At 37.1% G+C, this 17,365-nt stretch overlaps 1 protein-coding gene across 1 annotated transcript in view; it reads left to right on the plus strand.

Moving 5' to 3' along the window:
- Positions 1-17,365, plus strand: part of RELN (reelin) — a gene marked incomplete at its 5' end in the record, with an annotated part of 276,672 nt that overhangs the window by 130,645 nt on the left and 128,662 nt on the right. Inside the window, 2 exons of the mRNA XM_083859081.1 lie at positions 2,012-2,063; positions 17,066-17,162. Coding sequence (XP_083715207.1) covers positions 2,012-2,063; positions 17,066-17,162 — 149 coding nt within the window. The remainder of the gene's footprint in view (positions 1-2,011; positions 2,064-17,065; positions 17,163-17,365) is intronic.

A 17,365-nucleotide genomic window follows, 5' to 3' on the forward strand; every position in this document is an offset into this window, starting at 1 on the left:
GAACATACTAATAGCTTAACATTATGGATAAGCATAAGAGTATTCAGGCCAGAGGTGTGATCTAGTTTTATTTTTGATTATGGGCATACATTTAAATGCCTATTGTCTTAGAACCAACTTGTTTCTCATTTGTAGTTGTTTTGGCAGTTTCACAATATACCTCTTTCTGTCACAATTTGTAATACCTATTTCATTTCTCCATGATTTTTATCAATCCTATTCTGTCCCTGCTTGAAATGGATCATGAAATCTCTGTTTCTGCTAATGGCTCCTAGTACATGAATTGCTGCTTTAAAATAATTACTTAAGAAGAGTTGAATTTGCAAAATATTTTACATCAGCAGCTGTAACAGCTGCTGATTTGCCACCTTGACCTCCTTGTTTTCTCCTGATTTCCAACAGCCACCTGTTACTGCAGGCAGGGGGGGGTTTAATACCAACTGTCTCTGTCCGTTGGTGAGAATTTACAGCCGGCAAAATCCTGGGAAGGTGTATAGCATCAGAAATGTTGCAAGCAGAGGAAAATATCTTCTAAAAGCTCCTTACCATGCTCTCTGCAGTGTCTGAACCAAGCAGTCCTATGCAGATTTTTTTGCAAAACTTGTTAGTAAGTCTAGTGTTTTTCCCAAAACACTGATGAAATGACTAACAGCACAGTCTAAGTCTACATGAACGTCTCTTCTGTGATAACTGATATGTTTAATTTCTTGGTGATATGAGCTACTGAACCTCCATAAAGGTTTTGTTTTCCATAAAGGTTTTGTTTTCAAATTATAACTTGCACAACATAATTAATTGAATGAAAACTAATATAGTAGGTGCCCTTAAATCAGAAAATGATTTATTATTTGGCAGGTTAGGTGTGATACCTAATACTGAATTGATCCTGGCAAAATGACTTAAATGGGAATGTGACTGTATTTTTAAAGGGCTTATATAAATGCAGCTTTCCTATTCTTGATTAAAAATTAAAATTACCTGTTGGGACATGTAGTCTTTTTATTAGCTAATCTTCAATGTATTTCAGTGAAGATCCCATTCCTTAATATTTATAAGAAATTCTTTTCTGTAAGTAATATGTATGTAGAGAACAAACAAAACACACCAAAACCTCATGCCAACTCATGCAGATCTCCATACATTACTTTCAAAGGCATCATTTAATGAATAGCTCAACTAGGTGTCCACTGGCACTGGAAGAAGTCCAGTCCCTTTTGCTCTTGGATGCCTTGCTTGTTACATAGCAGTATTGTTAAATCCAACATTCAAAATAAATTGAAAACAATTCGGTGTCCTTCAAAACACAAAACATTTTCAGAAGAACCATTCTAATTTGAACATTTGAAATGTGGAGGCATTCAAAGAAAGAAGAAAGAAAGGCCTCAAAGGAGGATGGTTTCCTGAACACAGGGTGAGCTGCTGGTGTTTCTCTTTCTAGGTCTTGGCTTGATGTCAGCAGTGGGTAGATTTTGCTACAACATTGCACTGTACATACCATATAGTATCACCAAGGGTTTTTGTTTGCTTTGGTGTGCAAGATTTAAGTTCTTTTTTTCCTCTTAATATTTCATTATTTTAGTGTTACTTAATTATTTTATTTTTAGTTATTTTTAGTATTTATTTATGATAATTTTTAGTCCTTGTTCTGTGCTGGGAAAAGTGAGAATCATTCCATATATACAAATTCACACTAAACTGACTATAAACCACAGAGTTAATTTTTAAATCTCCTAAAGAGTAGTCAAGCCACCCTGTTGGACATAAATGTGGGGGTTTTTGTAGACATTAGTATGGTGGGAAAAAATCTGACTTTGACATATGATGAGATTTCAATAATCAGAATGACATAACAAAAATGTCTATGATCACTCAACCTGAAAGGGCTGGTGATTAACAGTCCTGTGCACTGGAGATGTAGGTGTCTAGAGATTTTCCATGCTTTCAAAGAAAAACAAGTGATGAATGTGTTGTTTTGCTGACCTAACAAAAATATTTGCTTCTCTTCCCACAGACCACCACTGGCCTTAACACAACTACTGCATCCATCCTTCAATTTTCCCTTGGTAAGTTTAGATTACCCTTTCACCCAAGAAAGTGCAAAAAGTAATTTCTGCAAAGGAAAATGGCCCTGAAGTTCATGGTTGCCCTTTTGGTTGACATTACAATCAACATGAGGGATTAAAAAAATGTTTTAAAAACTGCAGTGCATTTATTAGTTTCCTGATACGGAGCTACTGTTTTAAGTTTTGGAAATTAAAAACTCCAGTGGATACTCTGATGCACCATGTCTGAGTTTTAGTTTTTCCTCCTATTTTATAACACGATGTTTATTATAATTTCTTGCTCTTTCTCTGAAGTGTGATTATAGTTTAAAAAAAAAAAAAAAAAAAAAAAGGAAGGCTTTTATTGACTCCTCTGATATATTCCAAGTATTCCAAGTTACACCTAGGTAGTGCTGTTTTGTACAAGAACAGGTAAGGCAGATGAAGACTAAATGCTATTAAGTCCATTATCAACTGTGTGGTTTTATGCTGTATTACTTAGAATACTGTGAGTTATTGCACATTTCACTGCGCATTTGTGGCTATAAATTATGGTAGAGGCTGTGGCTGGGGCTGAGGGCAAATTTGGAATGCACCTAATTTGTTAACTCACATCTTAGCGTTCAAAATATGGAGGAAAAATGTTCTTTTGATATAAATGGGTCAATAAAAACACAAGCAGGAAATGTAGCCTGCTTCCTCTGTGGACACCTGGATATGTGTTTCCAAATCATATTCCCATTTTTAAAAAAGTAATTCTCCAAAAGTAACTCAAGAGACGTGTGATTAAACTCTGGAAATCTCAGTTGAAAATAAGAACAATCATGTAGCTTGGAAAACAGCTTGATTTTTTTTAATGGATTGGAAATCAAAATCCTCGAAGGCTCAGACATACATCATTTAAATTTGTTTTTTACCTGAAGTTGTTCATTTGGGTATTGGAAGTCATCAATACCTGAAACTGACTGCAATGTTAATACATCAAAGCACTAGTATCTATCCTTTTATTTTGAATTACTGGTTTTAAAAAGCCAGAAAAACGTATCCAATCCTCAACTGAATTAGTGCATAAATATTGGGTGCCACAGATGAAAACCAGCCTGTTGCTGCCCTGCAGTTTAATTCAGACAGTGGCAGGGTAGCAGCTCACTTGATCCACTGGGATGTGTTGCTCACCAACAGAAGCACAAGGTGACTTCTATAAAGATGCAAGTTTGTGATGATGGAGGAATTTCACTTTTCATGAAAATTTACAAAGACCTTCTTTGGATTATTCTTGCATGGCCCAGGGTGGTTAACAGCAGGGAATGGCCTGGAAGGTGTATGTTGGCTGTCACAGCCCAGTGCCTGGTGTCTGCTGCAGGTGAACTGCAGAATGGTGCAGGCTCCCAGAAGTTTCAAAAGGAGACTTGATATTTCACTAGGAGCATTTAGGCCTATCAGATGGGAAAGGTCAAATAAAAAAGGGGTAAGAAAAGGCTGAGCAGGAAATACTCTATATGACAGGATTTTCATGAATATATCTGAAGAATTCCTGAATCCATACCAGTAAAATCCTCAGTATGATGGAGCAAAGAGGGGTGGATGCACATCCAAGTAAATCAGATTTCAGCCTCCAGTTGAAAACGTACCATATTTCCCCATGTGCCTGCGTGGAGTTTGAAATACAATGCAGATTGGTTTTGTAACTGATAGAAGCCAGCGTGAGCCAGGGGACTGCTGCTGAGCTCAGCAATACTTGGCTTTGGAATCCAGTTTCCAGCTTATTCCCAAATGTCCGATTTAATCATAACCCTATTTAGGGATTGATCCAAGGGAATTGCTTTTTTTTTTTTCAAGGAATGATTACCACTTTCTATCACCCATGTGATAGCTTAAGCTGTAGGCTTTTGGGGTTGTCTTTATGTTAAATTTGTCACATAGCTTCGGCCTCATTAAAGAGTGCACATTTTAATTTCTCTTGCCACTGATTATCTGATGGAATTTTGTATTTGCAGGTACATAGGCAGTAGAGAACTAGGAAATTAAGCTAAAAAATTCTGAAGCTAAATTCAGGTTTCACCATGAATTCCAGATCCATTTAAACTCTGTGGTCAGGGTGACAGACTAGTGAATTTTTCATTAGTTGATATTCTGTGTGGTTTCCTTCATGTATCATACATTTGGTAGTTTTACTCTTTAGAGGCCAAGGTGGTTGGAAAGGTGCACTTAAGAAGAGGGTTTAATTAGGATGAAAAGGTAATTAGTAAGGCATTTTTCAGCACACAGGACAATATTTATGTACAGTAGCCTTTCTGAATGAGAAGACCTTGTCTGTCATGCAGTAACCACTCAGAACTGGTCCAGGGATGGGGTGATATTTACACTCATGCACTCTGTGCCCAAATGTGCAGAAAATTTTGATTACTTTGAATGTCTTAATCACTACATCACTACATTTCTCCAAGACCCAAGACCCAACACTGACATGTCTAGCAGTTTCTTTAATATTCATTGGGATTGTTAATTGAGATATATAAAGCAACGCCTTTGGGCTCTCTCAGGCCAGAACATCTGATTCAACAGCTTGGGAATTGCAGGATATTGCACAAAAGCCTTTGGACTCAGCTGCCACACAACATTAGTCTGATTCATTAGCTGAAATGTTCTCTATTTCTCACTCCAAATCTGAGCCTTTTCCCCCCAGATGCATCCCTGGGCTTCCCCAGGGTTGAACATGATCTGTCATTGACATGGGCCACTGTGGTGGAAGGTGATTCATTGTACTGAGAGATTAGCAACTGAGCTAAATACAGGAAGAAAGAGACATACAATCCCATGGGGAGAAGGGAAAGGCTTTGAGGAAGCAATGGCAAGGTGTGAGGTGAGCAATGTTGTTGTGCTAATGCTGGTTTCCTCAGGTGTTCTCCTCCACCACTGGAGGGATTGGTGTGTGTGGGCTGTGCAGGCTCTGGGTGGGCAGTTCAGCACTGCAGGTGCTTCCCATCCCTCTCTCCTCTGCAAGGCTGCTGTTGCACCTGAAGATGCTGTGATGAGCATCAAAACACTCAGCCTGGCCTCCAGGGCAGATGCTCCTTGGAGCTATGTGTGTAACAACGTGAAAATTGTTAATGGAAAATATTGCCTTGAAAAACTTTGTTCCTTGGCTCTCTCCTTATGTCTTAGTATTACTGGATCGTTTCTGACTGTTTAACACTATTTGAAAATGAGAATAAATTAATAAGGAAACTTCCCAATTTTCAGCTCTGCTATGAAAATTCCTTTACATTTTTCTGAAAATAGGAGGACTTTGTCAGTATCATATACTGGTTAAACACATAATATTTGTAAAGCACAATTATACTTTAAAATTGCTTTCCCTTCAACTTTCATGCCATTGTCACAAAGATCCTCTGCCATTATTAGAGCAAATTAGCCATTCTTCTTCCCCTCTAATTTTCTAAAAAAATCTAACCTCCCTACTGTTTTACATTAGACCAAAATTGGTTTATGGGGGAAGGTTTTTTTTAATATTCCAAGAAGGAATACACCTTCAAATATTACAAACATTTGGCACTTCCACTCTGCTTCTTAAGCAACAAGCCACTAGTCTTGCAAACAAAGTAATAGATGCAGGTTCAAAAGGTTTTTTTGCTTTTTTTGGAGATAAAGCTTGGACTTGGCTGCTCTCTTCCAAAATATTATTACAACAAGCTTTTGCAAAAGTTGGGTTCCCTAATCTATCAGGTTTTACTTTGAGTCCGCCATTAATCCTTATTTTCAGTCCCCTTCAAAACTACCTTTGTATGGCAAATATGTGACCTGCAGTATTTAAAGTTGTTTGTAATCATAAACCATCTTTCCCTAACTGATTATGAGTGACCTGAGTTATGGTCTCTTCATATGTGTAATATTGGTGTATCTGCTTGTCTTGACAAATGAAACCTCTTACAGGAATCTCCATATGATGCACAATACTTTTCCTACAATAAATTAAATAATAAAGCCTGTGCCTAAACTTCTGATGGACCCTTAGAATATCACTGAGCTGCCAAGGAAGGGGCTGCTCTCTGGGAGCATTATTTTCTGTTAACATGAAAGGCTTGAAATGCATGAGCAAAGGTGATCCTCAGTGCCTGAAGGCTGTCAGGCCTTGACACTGGAAATTCTTTAGGCATCTTTGCCTAAAGAATGCCTTAGCTATTGCTAAAGAAAAGACTTGACATGAATCAAATCTAGCACATCAACCTTCAGTAAAAACAATTTTCAGTGAGGTTTTAGTATCAGGTTTTAGTCTGTGAGACTGCTTTGTGACTTTACCAGATGGACTCTGTCCTTCCAAGAAAATCCCAGTAGATAATATCCAGTAGATGGGTCACTCATGTTGTGATTTGCTCACTGGGTTGGAACCACAAGCATTTGGGCCTTACTTGTAGATTAAGAATGGCCCTTTCCTCCTGTTGCTTCTGGGATGGGATAGGGTAGGGGAGGGTAGGGTAGGATAGGATAGGATAGGATAGGATAGGATAGGATGGGATAGGATAGGACAGGACATGACAGGACAGGACAGGACAGGACAGGACAGGACAGGACAGGACAGGACAGGACCATTTCAGTTGGAAGGGACCTACAATAATCATCCACCCAACTAGTTCAGGGCTGACCAAGAGTTAGTTTGTTGTTAACTTCTTTAACATCATCCAGTCACTTCTCTGCCATCTATTATTATTGCACCTTCCATTGTTCCAAATTATTTGACCAAGTTAATTTTTGATTATAGCATTTAACAAGTATTTCATAGAGGGTTCCATATGTATTAAATTAATCAATTACAATCACTAATAATACCTGCCAGCAGTTTATCAATGTCCCTTAGTATCTTTTTAATGGAACCTATAAATGTAAATGTGTGTATCTATTGATTTTATATGGTTAAAATATTATTAAGAGATATTACTATTGGTAATATTTCAACTCTTGAGGACTTTTTGGTAATCCAAAGTGCAGAGCTGCTGCTAGGGGTGTTCTATAAACCCACTATAGGGGTGATTCTGTAGTACCCACTTTTTCCCCATTTTCTATCTTCCTCCAAAGGAAATAAAATGTCAAACTCTCTGCTTTTACATACATAAATATTTCATTGACAATCTTACAGTGTAATCATTTAAACCAGTAACTGAAGTAATAATTTCTCCAATCTTGTTCAACACACTTTCCACTCTTGCAACTTTATTTTCTGGTTGAGTAATCACCCCTGTCTTCAGATTTCCTGAGCTTTTAAAATCCATCAGACTATCAGCTGTACTTAACTGCAGAGTAATTGTGTTACCTGTGATGGATTTACATTTATACTATCATGTTTTTTAAGTGGTGAGGTGTATGTGCAATGCACATACCAAGGATTTCTATGTTGCTTAGTTTATTTACAGTCTGTTTTTAATGCTGCTGATTTCACGGTCATCTGTGACTGTACTATTTAAAATCTGCTTTTGATTGCTTTTAATTGGTGTATGAGTAAGGGTCACTGATTTGGATGCAGATTTTTGACATAATGATTCCAAAAGGATTTTCATGTCATGTCCTGCTTCACTCTAAGACATCAGGTGAGTGAATCATTAGCAGCAGACTTATTTTTCTCCCTGAAATGCCAAGGTCACTAGGATCTATGTGAAAGCTGTTTTACTCAGAAAAATCCATGGCCTAATGGTCTTGGTGATGGTTGTTGAAGACAAAGCATGAATAGTGTTCATCTTTATGGAGTAAAATGCAATTTTTTTTAGGTTTATTTATTCCAACTATTATTTGTAGTGGCAATTTGCCTTTGTTACCAGTGTAATTTTGCAGAATTAAATTATAAAGTTTATTTGATTGTGTAAATAATGGAAATACTATTTTACCTTGATGTGTGCTCAATCTACAGACTATTATTATTGTTATCATTTTTATTATATCATCAGCATCATCATTAGAATAGTTGAATGTGCCCTTTGGATTAGTCCTTACCTGATAGGATTCTGTCCTTCAGAACTCACATTTACTTCTCTATTTACTTCAGCAAACAGAAGATGGTGATGAAGGAAAAATAATCTTACAAAAATAAATAGTGTAGCTGATTCACTGAGCTCCTGCAGGAGGAAACAGCAGTCTCTCACTGCTAGGGCTGTCCCCTAGAGCAGCATCTGGAGGGCTCTGCAGAGATGTGCATGGGATGATGATCTCTTCTGCTTCCCACCAGAAACACCCCAACTCCACTTTGGCTCAGCCATGAGAACAATGATGACTGCATTTGGCCCCATGTAACAGTCTGAAGACTTTCATAATTTATGTTCCTATCATGCTTTAATTCAGATCTGGTGGCAGCTGTTATACTGAAAATTGTGTTTTTATACTGTTTACCCTCTGCTTGAATTCAGACCACTTGATAGAACATTTCCAAACATGCTTTGCTATGTAGATCTTAGCTTTGGCTGAAAGGAGCCACTGCTGATAATTTTCTCTTAATTTCCAGTTCTGTTTAGTCAGTTTTACAATTACAGAAGTTATTGGATGACTGACAAATGCTGTAATAGCATTTTGTGGGATAGCCTCAGCAGAACTGGACAGAGATTTCCTTCAGGTTTGCTAGGAAAATTCACTCACACATCTCTGGAGAAACACCAAAGTGAAAAATAAATCCCTTCTGAATTTAGCATGGAGGAGCATTGATCTTTTAAATGCATCACTATCTTGTTAGCTGAACACCAAAAAAACTCATAGAGGAAGCTGTGGTGCCAAATGTTTTGGGCATGTTGAGCCACCCCCTTTGCTTTAGTCACCTGCATGGATGATTTCCCTCAGTCACACAAATTTCTTTCTCCAGTGCCTTCCAGGAAGCACCAGATTTCCTGGGCAGGTATGGCACATCTACACAGTTGTGTTTGTTGAGAGTGGTACTAGCAGGGAAGGCCAGTACTGGTGGCCACAGATTCAATGTTACTAGAGTTAGATTCTGCTCCTTCTAAGCAACAAGAGAACAGCATTAAAAATATTTGAACCCTCAGGTTGTTTTGTCCTAATTTCTTTCCTATGCATTTGGGAAGAGCTTGAGAATTTAATATAACATAACTCAATATCAAATTAGTGTCATTCATTCTGCATTTCTTATGCTTGCTTCATTTTCCATTTTCCCCCAGTAAAACACTGGGGGGGGTTGGGTGGGGGGGTTTGTTTGTTTGTTTGTTTGTTTTGGGGGTTGGGAGGTTGTTGTTGTTGTTCTGGTGTTTTGATTTGTTTGTTTTTTGATTGGCTATCCAAATTGCCATTTGCTATTGTCTGACATGAAATATACTAATTTCCCTTTTCTGGTGGAAAAGCTCTTTGTGTTGATGCATAGGTTATACATTACATCTAATGTAAAAAAATAAGACAGATAAGTAATATCATCAACTACTCTTCACAGAGCATGTGGAAATGTTAGGTGGTGTTTATTGATTTCGCTGAGCTTTACAAGAGGGGCTGCCCAGGTAATACCTAGATTGAAACCAGGGTTTAAAGTTGATGCTGTATTTGAAAGACATTTTAATGGCCTTGGGGCAAAATGATTTGTGTTGTTTTGGCTAGCCCAAGGTTACAATGAAATATTGTCTTTATTACTTCTGTACCAGAGTTTCTCTGCCACTGTTGGGAATTAAAATGTGAGCGTTAAAGATTTACTACATGGAGAAAGGCAGAAAAGATAAAGAGCCTCAGGATTCAGATCCAGGGCAGGTGGCTGTGCCACCACCTTGCAGTCAAATGTGGGCCATTATGGAATTGGTCATTGAAATAATAAATGCTGGATTACAGACAGACTCATCTTAATCCTGCTCATATCATTGTATGAGGATAACACTTTTCTATGATTAAAAAGGCCCATTTTTGAATTAAACAACAAAGCATCTGTAGTTCCCGGGGGGAAAACTGAGAAGCCCACAGCTCAGCAAAACAGTCCTGGCTGTTCCTCCAGTGGGTGAGGGACTAAAAAATAAAACCAGATAAAAATAGAAAAGCCCATCAGGAACTGCAAAAAAAAAAAAATTTACCAAGCTAATTATTATCTACCTGCATATATATTTAAAGGTGGGCAATCTTTTTTACTGGTTTCCAAAAAGAGAGACACCTCAGTGCAGAATTGGCTTGAGAAAAATTATTTCCCAGATTTTCTTGGTGCCAGAGAATTTCACTAAAGCAGCCAAGGAAAGAATTTTTATATCTGTATATTCGAGATACCTCCTTTTACACAGCAGTTCCTGGGACCAATGTGTTTTCTACTGCCCATCTAGACTGGACTGGTTGTAGGGATCTAAATAAAACTTCACGTATTTTCCTACAGTGTTTTAACACCTTTACCAGCACCTTATAGTGCTAATTTTCATGATTTGTAGACCTTCGCAGCTGCCCCTGGCTGTTAAACACAGTTACACAAAGCATCTCTTTTTTATTTACTGATATGTGTTAGTGTACTACTGAGCTACTTTCACATGGTTTCATTTACATTTTGCCCAGCTTCACTGAGAGATCACCCTCTCACTTAGAGGACCTCCACATAATCTGAGATTTAATCAAACTATTTAATCAAACTATTTAATGGCAATAATGTTGAAGTGTAGAATGTGGGTACCACAGTAGAAAATGTTTCCTGAACACAAGGGTTACTATTTTGTCAGAAATCCAAGAGCAACTGCAAGTATTTTGGGAGCATTAGTGATGCTCTTTTTTCAGTAGCTACAGCTCCTGGGTGTCCATTTCAGCCAGGTCTAAGCAAGTTTGCTCAGTTTGCCTTCAGCAAGGTGTTTTGCTATACAGTGTTGGTGCACTTAAGAGCGTGGTTAAATTTAGCATTGTGTAATTATTTATTTGGCAACAGACTTATTACCCAGGCACATACCTGCTGGCTGTATCTTAGAAAGAGACACTATAAATAGCTTTATATCAGAATAAATTGGACACTGGCATGAGGAAAATACAGCTTTTTGCTTGGCTTATTTTTCTCTCTTCAATATTCTCAGCACAAAAAGCTGAGATATGCATGCAAATATGAATTGTGATCTGAGCTTGTTCATTAGAAGGGAACAAATTTGTGTGAGCGCAGGAAGCACATCAGATCTCTGAATATAAATAGACTTAGAGGAAGTTGAACCAGATAAGTATTTCCTCAGACTTCTCATCTAAAGGAAATTAGCTGCATTAATTCATGGAAAGTACATTTGCTGTTATTGGGAATCCTGGCAGGAGGTGGATGGGAAGGGACCCCTGGGTGATCACCTGCTCCATGCTCCAACCAGGATCACAACCCTGTGCAAGGACAGCCTGCTGAGAGCCTCATCCTCCTGGAGTTTAACCTCAGATTAACTTTTAGGACTTCATTTATGAAGTTCTTCTGATTGATTTTTATCAAATAAATTTACTAATTATTTTTTTCTCCGCATCTTTTACAATTTTACAGTGGTGGCTTTTAGCCTGCTCATAAACCCTTTAATTTTATATAGATGTAAATAACTACCCAGCATTTCCGAAATGGAACAAAGCCTAAATCTGCCAGTGGAACAGAAATTAGCTGCTCTCAGAAACCTGCAGAAAATAAATAGCTGAGACTTTATATTACAAAATTTGTAATTCTCACTAATGCTAAACTAGATCTGATTTTTATGAAAGGCAAACACAATTGGAATTTTTTTTTGTTCCTAGTGCCAGATATTTATTTCAGATTGTTTATCAGAACACATACAAGACTACAGACAGTCAAAATCCTTTTCCCACAAGGGAAAGAAAAGCAGCCAACAATAAAAATATTTGTTTCCATGAACGGATAGACTGTGATTACAAAATAGAATGCAGTTCTTACAGCTTTTAATTTGAATATTTTTTACATTCAAAATACCTCTTTGTACTCTGAATTCACTCTATAAATAAGGAAAAGCTGTTTAAAAAGTCTAAAGATCTAAAATGTCATAATTAAAAATCACATTTGTGACTAAATTCAAAGTTGTGACTTCAAAGAAAAATCAAAATGCTCTTGTGACCTTCTCTTGAGAAAGTTTTCAGAAGTAGAATGGAATGAACAAAGCATTGCATATTTTTACCAGTGCATCTCCAGTATATCCAGCAGTAAATATTCTGTATTTTAAAGTGGTTAAAACCATCTTCTTCTTGATCAAAAGCCAATATAAACATATATCTAAAAATATCAGAACCCATGGACCATTCATTATACCAAACTATATGGTTCATTACTTTGGAAAAAAAATATTAGTAAGCCAGCCAGATTTGACCACTAGTAATTTATACTCCCCAGTTTGACTTAATTCAAGTGATACCACAAAATTATAATCCTTAGCAAACACTAATCACTATTCATCCCATTAACAAAATTAATAAAAGTAATCTCATAGCATTAGATAAAAGGGATGCTTCTCAGTGCCCTTTTGTTTTTCACACTGCATTCAGGACATAATTTGAACCCTTCTGCACAATTTTTGTGTGAATCTTTTTTGTGCAGTCCCCATTAGACTCATTCTCCTTAAAGCCAGCATTAGACATCTCATCTGCTTATCCACGGAAGCACTTGCAGGAACTATCAAGAGGCTGTCAAGAGGCAGAGGACGTCACACTCTATAAGGAGCAAAATATTGCTTCCCTTGCAGATGGCACCCAGTTTTATCTCAGAAAAACACCAGCTTCTGATCAATGTTAGTAAGAAATCTTAGAGACCAACAGCTGTATGACTTGTGTTTCTGTAAGTCTGACACAGTTGGAGGCAAAGCTGTAGTGAGAATTAATTTTGCCTACCATTGTTAGCCTGGATACAAATAACTGAATTACCTGGGTACAAACAGCTGATATGTGGTGCCTTTATAACATCTCTCCTGAAATACTATGCTCTTAGTACTGCTAAGAGCAGTGCATGACATTTAAAAAAATAAGGTGGTAAAATATTTACCAGTACTTTAGATGGCCAAAGTCATCTTAAGAAGACCTAAAATTAAGAAAGACAAAAAACCCATGACTGTTTCAGTTGGATATGCTGAGAGTGGTCAGTGCTAGTCAGGTCCTGGCTGTGGGTTACCTGTCCTGTGAAACAAGCAGCAAATAATTGAGAAACATACTTTTCTTTCACTTTTCTATTCTTTCCTGTTTAGCTAAGCAGAATCAACAAAGCAGTTGTCAGGACATGTTTAGCAATCCCATACTCTGCCAGTCAAAACCCTCTTCTATTAGCATCAGTGCCTGGACTCAACTTTGATAAAATTCTGTTATTGAAATTTGGCTTGGGAAAAAAATCAAACATGTAAAGCACCAGCCAAATAAATTAGTGTTTCAGAATATTCAGTATATGGAAATGGCTGAGTTTTATAATAGAAGCTGCTCATAATTTTTGATAACAGACAAAATTGCTGTGTGAGCTTCAAATGTATCATTTAAAACTAAATCCTTGAAGGTTGTCTCTACTTCAGTTTTTCTCTGAAAGTTTTGGAAGTCTGTGAACATCAGATTAAAGTCTATCAAATGGAGTAAAATAACTCCAAAGGCAAAAGAAAAAAAAAAAAAAAAAAAAAAAAAAAAAAAAAGCTTTGTTCCTGAAGCACAAGGAAAAGCTTGCCTTATGTATATATATATAAAGAAAAAATATGGCTGTTCTTGACTGGAGGATGGTTTGGGGTGCCCCCCACTCCCAATAGATAGTTACTCATGTAAGCCCTTAATACTGAAAGTATAATTCTAACTCTTAGCCAGATTTATCTAGCAATAACCTCACCAAGGCATCAATCTTGCTGTAACATACTCATCCTAAGGAATAAACAGCATTTTTTCTCTAATGCAGTAGGTTACTAACACAGACTTCTTTGCAGTAATCATCGTGCAGGTTTTGCTACCCATCTTCAGGGCTAATTCAAATCCTGGGCTTTCCTGATTGAAAGTAAACTGAATCTAATCTCATTCAAAAGGTTTTATGTACAGATTTTCCTTCAGAGGACAGGAAGATGTGAATATTTATGGCATGATATCCTACCCCTGCTTCTCTGCTCAGAGCTGACAAACTGTTTATTACCATCTCTGGGAGCAGTGGGAAGGACACCTCCCTCCCGAGCTGAATTGGGCCCCCATTCTTGCCATGTTCTTGCTTGAGTTCTGATCCCATATTTGTTCAGAAAGTCAGAATATAGTGTTGCTGGTTAAGGTAGAGGCAAATATCCAAAAACCAGATTTTTGTTTTAAAGAATCCTAGATCAGGATTACTGAAATAACAATGATATAGACTAACAACTATAGTATTAAGAAATAGTAATATTGAAAATTGTATTGAAAGGCAGTGACTCACAAGACCATCTCAGTAAACCCTGTCCTGTAGTGCAATTGCACATTCACCCTCCTCCCTTGGGGAGAAAATTCTTAATGTAAACTAGGATGTGTATTAGTTTTGTAAAAGATTGAGCACCAGATCAATACTTTTTAATATTTTTTTGTCAGTTGGAGTTTTGGAGAATTAGATAGGTACACAAAAAATAATCTATTATCTTATGATTTTGAGTCAAGAACATACAAAAGGAGGGTTTAAACACTGATAAAACCACATTTGTCATCACAGCCAATAATTGCTGCTTGAGGACTTTCCCAAACTATCTTTAATCTTAATACAATCCACCCTGCTTGTCAAAATAATAATAAAATCCAGTATTTGTCTCCCTCTTTTTTTATTGTCTCCACTGCTCTTTTTCCAGTATCAAAAGTGAAATACCACACCTACCTTGCAAAGCCATTTCTGAGTGGCCCCATTTCTTTTAAGCAACAGCTTTGATCTTCATTGCATAGTTGAGGGCATTCAGGTCTAAAGACAACATCTTTTATGTTGATTGTGCAGCAAATCTGACCTTTTTTCCCTTTTTAGGCAGCGTATTTTAACTCAGCTTTGTTTAAGTGCACTGTACCAGAAGTTGGATTTTAACACTAACTGGAATGGCACATGTTATAAAATCTATATTGCTGGTTATTTTTACTGTTTATGTTCTTTTAATTTCTGTCTGACATAAAACTCAGTATGTTGCTGTTTTACCTCGCAGGCTCTGACTGGCCAAAGATGTCAAACTGGCTGTAGTTCCCTGAATTTTGATTTCCTCTAAAATAAAATGAACAAATGTGATTAAGGGTTGGAACTCCTAAATTCCACAGAAGTAGGAAATGACAGCAGATGTCACCCAATAAAGTAGACCATCTCAGCAGATGGGCAAATATGAAACGCAAAGGCTTTTCCTGACATCATTTGGTTTTAATATGATAGAAATAAAATGCCTTGTCAGTAAAATACAACCAGACAGTTGCTTTGTAGTCATTTTGGATACATGGCTGCTAATTCAAAGTCCTGCTGCCTTTGCAATATTAATTATTCTGTGCCTCTTTACAGCAAGAATACGTGTCAGACCAGCTGAACATACCACATGCAGCTGTAGTGGCTTGGAAGTATCTGTTACTCTATTTACAATTTAACATTAGTGAAAGATACAGGAAAACAACTTTGTGGATGATTTCCAAGAATCTAGCTGATGTATCAGACAAAATTATAGTCACAGGACTTCATCTCATGTTTTGGAGTGGTTTTCCCCCTGTAGAGGTATGTGATGTGTCTCAGAGTAGAAAAGCAGTTCTGTAGGGCTGAGAGCTGTGAATGTGAACTGCCTCAGGGGAGATGGGGCTGCAAGCTTTGTGCTTAATGACATATGTTCCCATTAAAACGTGTAAGTTGTTCTCTTGTACAAGCAGTTAACACCTTTTTAATCAGGCCATTTATTTCTTTTACAAAAATAAGCAGCCCGGGTTGGAATGTGATAGTATTTTATTGTCAGCAGTGTGTACATACATTTATACATATATTAAAATATGTATTTATACGATTTTCAGTATGATTGAACGTATCTGAGACACACATAAACATAACACACTACTTGTGGCACATATAGTACACACTCGTAGTGTGAGCAAAGCTGTGGTACTCAGTAATGTCCTGATGCCATCAGAGATGCTGTTTAATTGAGAGCTGCTTCTCTTAAACATGGATAGTACATGAGGTCTGCTGCTTTGAATCTCACATGCTTATGAAATTTTGATCTTTGGAACACAGGCTAGGATGTGTCTGTTTCACTGAGCATCAGATTTTCTGAGATGGATGAATTGTCTGGTGTCTGAGGAAAAATAGTATTTTTAGTGTTTAATTACAACTCAGGTTGTTTATCATGTTTTCTGGGACGAATTTCTCAATCCTGTTTTCATGTTATTTTGACTTCCCCCTATATTAATTGTTAAGCTCATCTTTTGTGACAACACCCAGAAGGCGCCCTTTTATAAATCAAAAGTAAATATATTACCCTACCTTGCGGGGGTGCCATAAGGCTTAATTAGTTCATTTTTGTAAAATGTTCTGAGATTCCCAGATCAGCATCAAGTGTTTGTTATTAATTATAGGATCTAGGGAGTATATTGGATGATTTCTTAATTTAATTTCCTTCAGGCAACCTTAAAATAACTAATTTTGTAACATCTTTGTTCTTTTAAATTCCTAAATCACATTTGCTCTTGGCTCAAGTAATTGTGTATGTATTTTCCTCTCACTGTATTTATATTTCTAGACTTCTTTATTCATACAGAAACAAAAAACAGTTTTTTACTGTTTTCCCTGTGAATTCTGCTATGTGGATTATTCTCTAATAAGAAGGTTTTGTTTAAACATTAGATGGTGGGTTTTTCCCTGCAGTTGGGGGATGTTAAGTAATTTACTTGGCTTCCCCTGGGAAATTTGCAGAGATTACATGGCACTGCTGTGATTTATCATTTCTACTTTATTTCTGACTCATAAAGCATGCATTATTTTGTGTTTACTTTCAGCAACAGATCACAGGAAATTTCATCATCAATCAAATCACTTTAAAATGGGGAGAAGTGATAAGGTGACAAAGGCACAGTCAGCAACTGTGGTTATTGGAGAATCATTTATGCTTCATTGTGTCGTAACATTTCTCATTTTATTGCTTCCCCAGGATCGGGTTCATGTCGCTTTAGTTACTCAGATCCCAGCATCACGGTGTCCTACAGTAAGAACAGTTCTGCAGATTGGACTCAGCTGGAGAAAATTAGGTTTGTTACAGCTTTTTAATCATTTTCATGTTTTCCAGCTGAGCAGGTGGTGTTTGAATCTGGCTCCTTTAAAACTTGCTTTATTTGTTAACTTTTCAATTCTCCTTGTTGGTACAAAAGATGAGGGGTGGAATTCCTGGCTGCTTGCAGAACTGCCACCAGGTTTGGTAAATCACAACTTCATACATTGATTATGTGGGAAG

Source organism: Zosterops lateralis (genome assembly GCF_965231275.1).
Source record: "Zosterops lateralis genome assembly, chromosome: 4".
Classification (NCBI taxonomy): domain Eukaryota; kingdom Metazoa; phylum Chordata; class Aves; order Passeriformes; family Zosteropidae; genus Zosterops; species Zosterops lateralis.